The 14,234-nt window shown below is 51.0% G+C and overlaps 1 protein-coding gene across 1 annotated transcript in view; it reads left to right on the forward strand.

Moving 5' to 3' along the window:
* Positions 1 to 4,645: 4,645 nt before the first annotated feature.
* NAV2 (neuron navigator 2) overlaps positions 4,646 to 14,234 on the forward strand; it is a 742,802-nt gene continuing 733,213 nt past the window's right edge. Inside the window, exons 1-2 of the mRNA XM_023239646.2 lie at positions 4,646 to 4,764; positions 9,871 to 10,526. Of these exons, the coding sequence (XP_023095414.2) occupies positions 10,452 to 10,526 (75 nt within the window). The 5' untranslated portion in view covers positions 4,646 to 4,764; positions 9,871 to 10,451. The remainder of the gene's footprint in view (positions 4,765 to 9,870; positions 10,527 to 14,234) is intronic.

Raw genomic sequence — 14,234 nt, forward strand, 5'->3', positions numbered from 1 at the left:
AAATACTGTTCTCCCTGACCCCCGTCATTGTTTGTCAATGACTTTAAAACATTATCCAGGTGATTTACGTGTGTCTCTGTGTAATGACTGGCTCCAGTGCTAGGATGTAAATTTCTTAAGGAGAGGAAACTGACCTGCCGTGTTCACTACGGTAGGTATTTCCAGCAGTGACCATGGTGCGCTCACAGAACATTGTAGGCACTCAAATCATTCAAATCTTTTGTTTTAAATTGTAGTTTCCACTCCATTCCCAGTCCATGTATGTCCCCTCTTTTCTTACAGGTATCTTGAAAATCAAATGAGCCTACTAAAAGTAACTAGTAGCTTGGATCTTCTTACCCATTTCCACCTTGCTAGAATGTTCCACTCTGAGCCCCTTTCTCTACATTTGACTCCTCCACAGCCCAAATGAGGCGCTCATGTCGCCTGTGGGAGGTTGCCAGCAGGCTTGTTTTTATAGCATCCTCCTATGCTTTAACAAGGGCCAGGGCTGGGGAGCCTGAGCCCGTCCACCCCGTTCCCACCCCCTGCTGGCTGACAATAAACTCCCTCCCAGCCACCGTCTATTTTAGATAGTGTGGCATTGTCTCCAGCCATGATCAGTTGGGTAAACAGTCTCCTTACATTGACTCTGGCTACTCGGTGTGGTAGTACCAAGTGGGGATGGATGAGAGGAGCCCGCCAGGGCAGGAGGGAGAGAGGACCAGAATGTCAGCCCGTCCACATCTCCCCTCTCTGCCACCGCCACCGTAACCATTCTGCAGATGCTGCTGCTGAAGTGACTTCCATCAAGTCACTTTTCAGTGAAGCTGCAGGGAATGGCAACATAATGTGAGGGAACGGTACAGGGGGGGATGGCTTTTCTTTGTAGGCAAACCTCTGACTGCTGTTATCCGGAACTTATGCTTCTCAAGAAGGAAACTTCAGCTGCTCCCTAAAGACTCAGAATAAGAGTAATATTTAATATGATCACAGAAAATGGATCCCCACCTCCCCCCAAAAAACCTGTGGAATAGATTTATCCATTCTTGATGCAGCACTATTCAGAGGACAGGATCTGTCTCTGGCTTACTCTCCAATGTATCTCCAGATTCTAGCACAATTCCTGGGACAAACTTACTGGGTGGATGAACCCTGAGCCCCTTCTTTGAGAACTTACTATATGCCCAGATCTATGCCAAGCGTGAAGAGGAGTAAAAGAGGTACAGACAGTCCGTTCTCTCCACGTTTTGATTTGGTTGTAAAAGATCTGCTACCAACCAGCTTCGTGACCAAAGGCAAGCCTGTTTCCTTCCCTTTCTTCCTTCAGAAAACAAGGATAGTAACAGTATCCACGTTATAGACTTCTTGTGGGGCTTGAATGAAGTCAAGTATTTAAAGCAACAGGCATGTCTTAGACTTGCTCAGTAAGTTATCATTAATAATTCCATCAGCATAAAATATCGGCGGTCCAGATTTTGAATCATTTTTGTCAGCTGAACCCTCCTACTAGCTCTGAGTTGGTCCACTAAGTTCCATTTAGCCAATTTGTATGAAAAGCTTTCTAGGGTCGTCAAATCTTCTCTGCCTTATAAGACCTTTGTTGAATCGAGTCAGTGTTATGATGGGTCGGTGCAGTTTAATGAATGGATGAGATGTGTAAGATTGATTGCCCATCCCCTAAATGGTCCCAGATTGCCTGTACCTTTTGTTTTGTTTTTCATAGGTTTATTGGCCTCCTCTCTTCCTGACAAATTGTCCTCTCTGACTTCTTATAGTTGTCAGTTTGCCAACTGCTTGGGATAAATGCCTTCCTCTGATTTGCTTTGGCTTGGAAACTAAATAATCAGTCCCATGAAAAGTGTGAGTAAACCAAGGGCATACAGGTTTTGAACGAGCACCTGAAAAGCTGTATCTTTTATTGCAAACTTTGGGTCCTCTTTTTTTGACTTCTCAGCGATTTTCTCATTCTCCCTGTGTTCTCACTGATGAAATCATACTGCATGGACATAAAAGTTCTTGGCATATGTAGGCACTCAATAAAATCTATCAACAAAATGAAGGAGCAAGAAAACACAGGCATAATTTACTGTAGACCTAAGGGGTCTGTGCGGAAGGAAAGGATGAAGTGGGGGAGTATAGAGGGAAGTTAATTTGAGGACTTTGAGGTTAAAGTGAGGCATGCTGGAAGAGACAAATTGAGCTGTCTTAAAAGAAAGGCAAGATAGTGGGTGATGATAAAGCTGATATCATGCAAGGGTATAGAAGGGAGGAGTGGACACTCCCCTTTCCCTGCTTGTTTTCCCCAGGCTGATGTGAACAAGGTATTTGTAGAGGATTCACTCATCCATCCATCCATCCGTCCACCCATCCATCCATCCATCCACCCAGCCAGCCAGCCATCCACTAAGCATCTAATGTGTTTGATTTATACCAGGTGCAGGAGACAGAAAAAAAAAAAAAGAGGTGCTCCTTTGAGAAGCTCTCTTTGTAACTCAAGTAAAAAAAAAAAAAAACTAGCAAAGAGTTGATGTTGTAGTCTTGAGTCCAAAGACAAGTATGGAGGCAGGATTTCTTCTTCCTCGGTGACCTTGGTCTTTCCTCATCAGACTTTGACTAACTCGATTAGTTAGTCATTATAGAGGGTACTTTGCTTTACTTAGTCTACTGATTTAAATGTCGATCACCTCTGAAAACCTCTAAAAATGACCTCCACAGCAACATCTAGACTGGTAGTTCACCAAAAGCTGGGTACCACAGCCTAGCTGAGTTGACACACAAAACTAACCATCACAGGGCAAACTGGATCTTTTGGTCAAAGCCCTCCTCTGCAAGGTGCATTATTGCTTACAAAGCATTCATGGTCACATCCGATCCTCAGAACATCTCTGTCAGGAGGAATATAGCTTCTCTGTTTCATACATGTGGAAATTTAGGTGCAGGGAGAAGAACGTGTAGCTGATAAATGACAGAGAGGGGATCCCAGCCTAAGCCGTTTGGTTTAGTTCTGTGTTCTCGTAACTATATCACACTCCCTACAACCGGGCACATGCTGTCACTCACTACCATTCCCCTGCTGGTCTTCCTTGCATGGCCTCACAGAGACTTGCAGGAATTGGCTAAGAAAATGGTTTTCAGTTTTCATTTTTCAATTCTCCCATCCAAGCACTAACCAGGCCTGACCCCGCTTAGCTTCTGAGATGAGATGAGATCGGGCGTGTTGAGGGTGGGACGGCCGCAGACCATTTTCCAGTTCTAAGTGTGGTGCTCTGGGGCACGACCCAGGTGTGTAATGCGTGTGTACACGTTTGAGTGAGCGTGAGCACAGGTGGCCTCCCACCCCTGCTGCGATTCCCTCACGGCGGCCATCTCACAGCTGGGCCCTCTGCTCCCAGGATAGGGAGGCTCCAGCACCTTTCCTACCACCAGACCTGGGGAGTGGTAGTTGGAGCTGAGCGGTGTGTGTGCCTCGTCAGTCCCTCCTGTTCTGATGGCAGATGGCACGCCTACTTTCTGAGCTGGGATCACCTCCCACGGCTCACCCAGGGGACCAGCAGTAGAACTGGCCTTCCGTTTTGGCCTCTGTCCCAAGCTCCTGTTTTGGTGAGCTGGTGGACAGACCCTGTGTGGCTTAGTAGCATCTGTGGGCTCTGGAAAGGGCGGGCCACCCTCTTATCAGGACCAACAAGGCTCCTTGCCTTCTCACCTTGGACCCCGCACCTGATGGAGCAAGCTTTGACTGGAGGATGAAATAGGAGGGACCCTAGCACCTCTCTTTGTACTCTATGTTTTGGAGCCTGGCCTCGTTTTAGGAGATGAGAGATTTGTTTTTTTTTTTTTTCCCAGTTCGAATCTTATTTGCAAATAGTGCTGGGATCCTGAGATTCCTCCTCTCCAGGGACTTACATACTCGACCACCTCATGAAAGAGAAGTGGACAGACACAGCTGAGCACAAACCTCTCTGCTATCACAGTGGCCCTGAGGGAAGACGGAAGATGAATGAAGACGTTTCTGAAGAAGGCTCACTGGGGGGGGGGGGGGGGGGGGTGGGGGGTGGGTAGGACGCACTGCCTTCTAGTTTCTGAAGTCCTGTTTGCTGGGCAGGAAGCCTCGTTCTGCGTGTCCAAGAGAACAGAAATGGACCTTGGCATGGAGGCAGGCTTCAGGTCGGTGCTGGCAAGAACTTGTCCCCCCAGTCAGAGCTCTACAAGAAGAACGAAGCATTGCATGGGAGATTGTGAGCCCTCCCACCACCCGGCTGCCCCCCCTGCCCCCCAGAGGTGTTCATAGGCTGGACAGCTCCCCGTTGGGAAGCTGCCCCCAGGATTTCTGGATTTAGTGGAAGACTGACCTAGGTGACCTCATACGTCGACTCAGGTTCTCCAGCGATGCAGGTCTTCCTTAAAGTGTCAGGTCCAGGAGAAGAAGGACACCAGTAGGCAGGCCCGGATGATTCTCTCTACCCAGCCCTCCTCAACTCCCTCCGGGCCCACCTTCTGAGTAGCAGCAGCTCCAGGGAGGCCCCTGCCTCTCTCTTCGGTCCCCTAGCCTGGGAAAGGGCTCGGGACCCTGCAAGGGGACCGGGATGGCGAGGTCGCCCATTGGCTGCGCGGCGCCATGTGAACGTTGTTGGTTGGTTGGCGGGAGGGAGGAGGAGGCGGTTTCCCGGGTAACGGAGGGGAAGGAGCGGCGGCAGCGGCGGCGGCCCCGGCTGAGGAGCGCTGGCCGGAGCGCGGTGCGAGACCGGCTGGAGGCTGCGGCTCCGCGAAGCCGCGTGGGCGCAGGTAGGAGCTCGCCGCGCCGCCTCCCAGGGCAGGGCTGGGCCGGGCTGCCCCGCGCCACCAGCGGCCGGGGGAAAGTTTGCAGTGCGACGGGACGAGCAGCGAGGAGAGGACTTGGGGATGCTCTGTGCTGGGCTCCGGGGCCGGGCAGGGCGGGGACTGCCGGTGGGGAGTGGGCTGGCCCCGCACCGACCCGCGCAGGGGCCACACCTGCGCTCGGGGACCCTGGCGGAGGGTCGGGGCCTCCTCAGCCGGCGCGGCCGCAGCACAGAGACCCCGCGGGCGGGCGCTCAGCCACCCGCGCACGCCGACGGCCGGCGGGCCCTTGTTCAGAAACGTGCTGGGAAAGTGTTCCCCGGCAGATGCGGGCTGGGGCGCGCGGCGCCGGGCTGCGAGGCGGTGCTGGGGCTCCGCGGCGCACTTTCCCCGCCTCGGCGGCGCGGCACACGCCCCCAGCCGGAGTGGGTGTGCGTCCCTCCGGGTGTGCGTGCCCGAGGCTGGGTGGATCTCCGTGTGCGTGTTCCCGTGTTTCCGGGTGTCTGGTGTCTGCGTGCCTCTGTGCGTTCCCCTCTGCTTGACTGTATCTCTGGGTGTATCCTCACGTCTGGGTCCCTCTGTTTGCTGTTGGCGTGGGTGTCTGTGAACGCCCTCTCCGAGTGCTTGTGTCTGATTATCTCTGCCGCTCCTTCTGTCGGCATGTCTGTGTATTTTCGGTTTTTGTGTGCGTGTGTTTCCTCTCTGTATGCTTGTGTACCTATGAGTGTGTGGGTGTGTGCGCGCGCGTGTTTTCTGTCTGTGCCTCCGTTTTCTAGCCACCTCGCTCTGGTACCTGTTTGCGTGTGACCCTCTCTGGGTGGGTGTGCATCCTGGTGTGTGATCTCAGCTTCTGTAGGTATCTGGGTATGTGTGTGTGTGTGTGTGTGTGTGTGTGTGTGCCTCTAAGTCTACGTGTGTGTATGTCTGGATCTCTGTGAGTGTCTACTACGCCTGTGTCCGTGTGTGGCTGAGTCTCTTCCCTGTGTCCATATCCGTGTGTGTGTGTGTGTGTGTGTGTGTGTGTGTGTGTGTGTGTAGGTGGATCCGAGCCGGGGGCAGCGAGGCCGGGCCTCTCCTTTCCCCGGCGTTCTCTCTCCCACGCTGGGGGTAGCCGCAGGCCGAGGGGCGAGGGCGCGGGCGGGGAGGGGGCGCCCGAGCGCCGGGAGCCGCGGCGCCTCCCGGGTGTGCGCTCCGCTGAGCCGGCTCCTTTCTTGCGGGCAAAGGGACCCCGGTGGCGGCAGAGGCAGCCCGCGCGGCCCAGCTGGGGCCCTAGTGACTTATTTTTGTGTGTGATCCTTTCTTTTCTTCAGGGAAGAGGCGGGAGCACGCTCCGCTCGCTTGCCGGGCGCAAATAAAGGCGGGGGTTGGTGGCTGGGTCAGCCCTCCTCTCCGGCTTAGCAGTAGCGGCCGGCTCGGCCGACTCCCTTCGGGAGAGAAAAACAAAAAAGAAAAAAACAAACAAAAAAAACCCACCCAAATTAAAAACCCAGCCTGGAAACCACCCTGGTTCCTCGGCTCTCTTTCTTACATCTTATGTAACTTATTTATTGATTGATTAATGAAAGGCTAGGTTTCCAAGAAGCTCCTGGTTTCCCCTATTGGCACTGAAGACTAATTAAAAATGCTGTGTTGGTGATGAGTGTTAATTAGACCATTGGAAAGACGGATGCACCCTTGTTTCAGAAACTGAACTACAGTTATAAGATGAAACAGGTCAGGCTTCCCTTTCTCGCCACCACCGAAAGCCCCCCTCCCCCAACATTTAATCCAGGTTTAAAACCAGTTTTCCCAGTCTCCAGCCACCTGGGAGAGGGAGGTTTGGTGGGGTTAGAGAGGGAGAGAGAGGCGAGAAAGCCGAAGGGGCTTTGCCCAGTTTTAAAAACTCTGGAGAATTTAAGAAGGATGTTTTACGAAACCATATAAAATGGGCTCACAATTCTAACGCAGAGGCGGAAGGAAGGAAGGAGTGCCTTCTACCTGGGCGGGCCTGGCCTGTGGCTTGTCTAGCACCTGGAATCCCAAATTGGCATTTATCAAGGGATAGAGTTTTATTGCAGGAAGGAACCTCAGTGGGCCTCTTGGAAGGATGCCTCTATATCTGAGAGTAGATCCTTTCCCGGACCCCCATATTTGGGACTGTACCTCCAAACAGAGTCTTAAATTTTTTTCCCCCTCGGGGATTGCCCAGAAAGCAGGAAGGATTTGAGCCGCTGTGGAATGGGAAGTTGAAGCTTTTTTGGAGACTGTGTTTGGTCCAGGCCAGAGAAAGCCCTGACAATGTGTTCAGGATGTCTTCAATATGACTAGATTTATCTTCTGGACTTTAAGGGGGAGGCGGGGACTTGCCCTAAATATCCCATCCCCCATCTGATGGTGCAATTGGGTCCAGACTCCTCCTCCTCCTCGTTCCTCCTTCCCTTACAGCTGCTCCTGGCTGACTTATGGCACAGAGAGAAGCTAGTGACATGTTGCTGCATTGAGGGATCATTCCAGCAAATGTGTTGCTTTTTCAACAATCCATTAAATGTTCTCTTAGTCCTACCTTTCAGGTTTTTGTTTTTGTTTTTGATTTTGTTTTAAGTGTGTTTAAACTTTCTGAGATTTCTCTGGGTAGTGAGAAACCAGAGATTTTACATCAGGACTTGCTCCAGGGAAGCCCTCCCTCCTGAATCGGGAAACAGATTGGATACAACAGCTAGCTGACAGCAGCATCTCTGCTGTCCCCTTTCTTGGGTACCCTGTACCCTCCACCCCTCCACCACCATCCCCAGCACCAGCAATGGCCCCAGAACTGGTGGAGACTGGCTCCCAGAAAACAACAAAAGGCTCCCAGGAGGGGTTGAACACCCTCCCACTCCCCGCTGATGGGGAGGGATTTCTGTGGTGAGAACGTCTGTCCCCATGTGCACTTGGGGCGTGTGCGCCGGCTGGCCTGATGGGATGTGACAGGGTCTCACCCGGGAGAGAGAGAGCTAGGGCTGGGTGCAGAGTGAAGGAGCCCAGAGCTGTGAATGAAACAGTTCCTCTGGAGAAGCCCCTTCCAAGTAGGAGACCCTTTGGCACCTGTCTTTTTAAAAAAAATATTGTTATTCGTCACGAGGAGAGCCAGGAGCTGTAAAAAGTGTGGACTCTGGATTCAGGCTGCTTGTGAAAAGCCAAATAACAGTGATCCTGCCAAAGAGGCCCGGATATGAGCAAGGACTGTGAGGTCAGATCTGGGTTCAAATTTCAGCCCTGCAACTTACTGTGTGGCTTTAGTTAACTTACTTGACCTTCCTTATCCGTTGTCTTATTTCTAACACAGAGCTAAGAACCCCTCACTGAGGCAAGAGAGCTGGCAACAAGCCCTTGATAGAGATAAACTGAATGAATGAATGTGTAAATCAGTAGACGGTGCCTGCCCTGTGGCAAGCATTCAATACGTGCTAGCGGTGAACATTTCACCTGCCCTTTGTCGGCAGGTGATCCGTCTTCCCACTCTTGCGTGCGATCATCAGCCCCGCTTTACAGATGAGAACACTGAGGCTCAGAGCGGTTAAGTTACTTGCTTAAGTAACTTGCTTAAGAGTTCACCTGCGGAGATTCAGACCTACATCTGTCTGAGCCTCCTAGTTTGAGGTCTCGGTGTAGATTCAGAAAAGGGTACTTTTGCCGGAATGTATTTGCCTTGCGACCTGGAATGAAAAAGCACGGATCTGAGGTTTCACCTTTGCCGGGGATCCCTCGAGGGCGCTTTGGAGGTAGTGGTGGTGGGCAACCAGAGGGTGCCTCCTTCTCTGTGGAAGCTGAGCTGTCTCCTGGGCTAGCAGAGGGCCTCACCCGTGCTGCCTTTAATGTCAGCCGCCCTTGGCTAAAGGAGGTGCCCCTCCTCTGGACATTTCCTTCTCATCGATTCCTGCCAAATTCAGAGCATTTGTGACTTGGGAATTCACTTGCCAAAATCTGTTCTGGTGGAGTGTCTTTTGTGGTTTAGGACAAGCCTTCAACCTTTCTGCCACTTCTCTCCCCTCCCCGAGAGAGGAGCATTTCCCCTCTTCCTCCTCACGAGCCCTTTGTGGCTGAGTCTCTTGTCCCCCTTTTAACCTGCTTTGGCATTGAGCCGTGCGGAAGCCCTTTGTGATAGGGGATGGCGTCGGCCTCATTCCAAAGTAGCCACCGGTCAGGACAGCTGCAAGGGATGGTCTGAGGGCTTCTGTCTCGTGCCCACTGCGGCCGGATCTGCCCACAGCTCTCCCGGAGGCTGGCGCGGCCTGAATTGTAGAATGGCCAGCGAGTTGATTAGAAACGCTGGCAAGAAACTCATGCCTTGCAGGGAAGGGCTTTGCCCCCTTTTTTCTTTCTCCCCTGGTACTGCTGGTGCGATGTATGGGAAGAGGCATTCATAATTATGCGTTGGTGCCTCTTCATGGGAATTCTCAAATACGTTCCCACCTCTCGGATGCGCCCGAGGAAGGGCACACCCCGTGCGAAACGTGTTCCTGGGTGGGGAGGTCCCTCCCCTCTCCTCCCTCCCTGTCCCTTCAAGCTTCTGTGACGTCAGCCGGGAGGTGACTGGGTGCCTGCTCTGCCTGCAGGTTCCAAGGCAGGGAACGCAGCAGCTCGGTAGCACAGTCGCCTTTCAGCCCTCAGCTGATCGAGGCTGCTCTTTTTCGCCTCCCCGGCGACCCTGGCGTCCCGCCGGCCACACGCCGCCTCCGCAGCTGTAACCGAGGGGGAAATGGTGATGGCTTTTTGCTTCACAGACCCCTGCTTCCCTGGCTCATCCTACCTGGGTGCCTTATTCCTGTGGTGGTGATGGTGACGCACCCCCCCGCCCCGGGTTTGAAAGATAAGCCATTTCAGGCTCTGGTGCGCCGATTTCAAGAACAGGGTCCTCTGTGTGCCTCTCACCAGGAGGAGTGGGGGACCCCATGAGGCCCCCCCGGTTGCTCGTCCATGGATGTGCTGGGGGTGCTGAGGGGCTCGGAGCAAGACCGCTGGCTATTGCTTGGTTGGGGCTCCAGATGGTGGGCAAGACAGCTCACACCTGCGTTCTTCCACGGAAGACAAATCTGTTGAACGTTGTCTCCTCAGGTATGGGTCTGACTCCATGAAGAAAGACGACAGCCCGGGAGGGGAGCAGCCTCTGTGATGAACGCTCGCAGGAACTGTGAGGGGCGGCTTTGCGAGCAGCGTCGGCGGTGATTTATGGGAGTCGGGGGCTGCCGGAGAGGGATGTGGATGCTATCAGCGCGGTGGATTAAATGCCCATTTACATCGTTACTGACATATAAATTATCGGTGCCAAGGAGACAGTGAGGGAGAGGATTTCAGGGGCAGTAATGTGGCACGTGCCCCAGGACATGGACTCGTCTTTGCCCAGATCTGTCCCCTGGGCTCTCAGGAAGCCGGTCTCGGAACTGAAGTAAAGCCCCAGTTCCCAGCTCGCACCATGCCAGCAGCAGCCGCCCTCATGGCTGAGGCAGTGATGGCGAGTGAGGTCCCCGAGTGGGTTTTAAGAAGTCGGGAAGACCTTTGAAGAGGGTCGCGTGCGTTTCCTCGGCTGGAGAGGGCCGTGTCCGGCCGCGTGCATGCGCCCCTTTTGCCTGGGATATTTTCCTCCTCCGTGGATTTGGAAGCCTCGCTGAAGGAGAGAGGGATTTTGTTCCTGGGAAATGGAACCGGTTTCTGAGGCCAGCCAACAGCAGAAGAGAAAGCTGGTCACCCACGGACTGGAAGATCAAAAGAGGGTGAGTGGGTAGAACTCCCGTCTCTTGGCTTGTGGTGCTGGAATTGCTAAGCTCCACGCAGAGAACCCAGGTGGTGGTCAGAACCTTGTGTCCTCGTTATGCTTGCTTGTCTTTCTCGGGTGAAGCAGGCGGGGTGGGGGCTCCTGACTTGCTAGGTCCTAGTGCTGGGCTTGAAGTGCGCGAGGGGACAGAGGAAGAAGGGGGAGAAAACCGCATTTCGCCCGCAAGCCAGAAAGTCAAAGATTTATAAGCTGTTGCTCTAGGAGTTAACAAAAAGTGGTGTGCTCTCGAAGTCGAATATGAGCTTATTTGCACGGAAGCCCCCTTTGGGATTCACACACTCTTAGCACCTTTTGGAAATGGCGCTCCTGACAGCAGTGGTTTCGTTTGAGTTATGCTCCGCGTGGTCTGCTGGCTCTTGTGTTTACGGATCAAAAACATACCCTACTCCAGGCTTTGGCCCCATCTGTGAGAATGTCACAGCCATTTAAAAAGGCCTGTTGAGTGTGGGTCATTTGCTGTCATCGGTCTGAAAGCTGCAGTCACCCAGGACCCGTGTCTACCGGTTAAAGTTCAAGTTGCCTTTAAAAGCCAGACACATTCAGGAGTAGCACTGAGTGGCTGGTTGTCTCGAAAGAAAGCCAAAGCTGTGTCTCCTCACTCCCAGGGGAACTGCGAGGACCAGGCGATGGCAAGGGTTAAATGCAGCTCAAGCAGAGCCAGGGTCCGTGTTAATCTGAAAATAATTTCCGATATTTCCTTTGAAATGTTGTGGATGTCAGAAAAACTTCTGGTGATCTCTTGGTGTGGAGTGGAGTATTCCTCCCCTGTTTCCCAAAGACCATTTCTTCCTGGAGAAAAACAAGTGGAGGTGAAAATTAGCCTTACAACTTTTGCCTGTAATTTAGATGGCTGTGTGTGTGTGTGTGTGTGTGTGTGTGTGTGTGTGTGTGCGCGCGTGTGTGTGCGCGCGCGCGCGTGCGTGAAAAGGATTTTGGATGGGGTTTCGCTCTGACTTTCAAAGGATAAAAGTCAACGGAAACAAATGACATTTTATAAGCATAGATACTGACTCCATTCCTAAAGAAAAATACTCCATTCCTGAAACTACACTTACCATTAATGCAGGAAGAATGCCCACTATTTTAGGCGCCTAGATAAGTAAATTTGTTTTGTGGTGTTTGACTTACTCAGTGTATAACCTGCTGGGTCTGTCTGCTCCTATTTCTGCAGGAGCTTTCTGAGAGACTGGAGGACAATCGGTAATTGTTGTGAACAGAACCTGAGATTGACTGCATTTTACGAAGGGTTAGCCAAGTTTGGTATCCAGACACTTAGCGGAGGAACATTTGGGACCTCTGACACTGTAGAAAATTTTAATTGGGCTGGTACACCGAGATAATATGCAATTATGACGGCCTCTCCTTGGCTAGGTGCGGATGTCTGCGTTTCCCATCTGTGTTCTTGGCTCTGGCTGTGTTGGGTCCACATGTACTATGGAGCCTCTGCAAGTAGAATATAACCCCAAGTGAGGCTCTGCAGCAGCTGGGGCAACATCAATTGGTCATGCTCAGCTGACATTCATTTTAACTTGAACTCTAGCCGTCATGGCGATTATTAAATTTATAATGATATATGTAAGATCCATTTTAATGACTCTCTACGCTTGAGTGAGCTCTCACTTGCGCTGGCAAAAGAAGGCTTACTAGAGTATTACATTTCATCTCCTACTGAATTTTCCAGGCTGTGGTTGAAACTTTGCTGAGGAGGAGTGAGATTGTTTTTCCCGATAGGCATCGGGATCCCGTTCTGTCTTGCTCAAGTACAGTTTTGCTCGAGTACAGTTTCTGGGCTTCTAGAAATACTGCCACCGCGGCAGCTTCTGTTGGTGGCGGCGGCAGCTTCTGTTGGTGTGTGCATGTGTGTGTTTGTGGGTAAACACACACCCCATTTGCGTCAAGTGTGAAGCTAAACAAGCCTCCCGGCGTGCAGCCTGGAATGTCTTGTCCACAGAGCTGAAAGGCGACTCTGCAGCGTTTTGGCTCAGATATCTCGGGTGAGCTGAAAACTCTCTTCAGGGGGGATTGGCTCAGAATCCAACAAAGGCACAATCAAGGCATCTGCCTGGGAGCTGGGAAGTCTCCACCAGCATGCTTAAGTTACCAGGCGTTCATTGGCACCTGATCCTTGTGGCATTGCTGTCAGTTTGTGTGTGTGCGTGCATGTGTGCACGTGTGTGTGCTCGTGCATGCATGTGGGTGCACGTATGTGTGTGTGAATGCATGTAAGTGTGCATGTGTGCACATATGTGTGCGTGTTGTGCATGTGTATGTGTGTAGGACCGTGGTGGGGAGCTAGGGGGACAAGGCAGAGGGAGGGCGATTAGCTTCAATTTTGATATATTTCCTATTGTCCTGAGCAGCACAAGTCACTTTCTCTAGGGTTTGGTTGGTTTCATGCAACTCAGTGTAGCTTGGCCCTTGTTTGGGGTTTCATATAGATGGAGTGGCTAGTTTTGGGCTCCTCTTGGTGGTATTTGCCTGTGCTTTCTGTATAAAGAGCGCCATGAGCTGCTGACCCCAGAAAGCTGGGTTCAGATGCCCAATGTGCTGCTGCATGCTAGCTGTGCAACCCTGGGAAAGCTATTTAACCTCTCTGATGTTTAGATTCTACATTTTTAACAGAGGATGGTAGTATTTAATTGCAGGGTTGTTAAGATTAAATGAAATAAAGCTGGTAAGGAATTTGGCACTTGGTAATTATTTAAGTACTGTTCTGTACATTCTTGGGACAGTTTGCAATGCGGGAGTCTTTTTTTGTTCTTAGAGGGTTGCATGTGATTTTGTCTTAAATCTTAAAAAAGAAACCCTCAAGTAATACATCCTCATTACACATTCAAACATTACAGAAGAATACAGAGTGAAAATTCCTTTTCTTTCTAATTCTATCCAGCACTGACCGCTATTAACAGTTTGATATATACCACTCCTGACTAAGTTTGTGTTGCTTAATAAAAAAAAATGGAATCGCATTGTACATATTTTTAAGAAACTTGCTTTTTCACTTAATATAGTGTACATCTCTGTCTGAGTCACTACATACACACCTTCCCATGCCTTTTAATTACTAAATAGAGTTCCATTGTAGGATGTGCTGATGTTTATTTGAATAATCCCTTAGAGATGTACATTTAGAATGTTTCCAGGTTTTTGTTTTTGCTCTCTGATTTTTTTTTTTTTTTGGTATTACAAAATTCCTTCATTCATTTTTTTCAACAAGTATTTCTAATAAGTGCCTTCCATGTGCCAAGCACCATCTAGGAGGTAGGGATAAACTAGATACACAAGGTCTCTGTCCTGAAGCTTACATTTTAGACCAGCGCTGTCCTGTATAACTTTCTGCAGCGATGGAAATGTTCTATTTCTGCACCATACAATGTAGTAGCCCCTAGTCATAGCTAGCCACGGAGCAATGGAGATGTGGCTAGTGTGACCGAGGACCTTAATTTTAAATCTCATTTAGTTTATTTAAACTGAAATAAACACATGTGACTAGCGGCTACTGTGTTGGGGGCGTGCCTCTCCGAACAGTAAGCGGCTGGCAAGTGACTACATCATTTATTTGTGGACGATGGTTTATGCTCTAAAGAAAACAAATAGGGCATAGTGGTGGAATGGGTGAGGGAGGGGTGGATTTCATATTTATAAT

The sequence above is a fragment of the Felis catus genome, chromosome D1, assembly GCF_018350175.1.
Source record: "Felis catus isolate Fca126 chromosome D1, F.catus_Fca126_mat1.0, whole genome shotgun sequence".
In the NCBI taxonomy this organism is placed as follows: Eukaryota; Metazoa; Chordata; class Mammalia; order Carnivora; family Felidae; genus Felis; species Felis catus.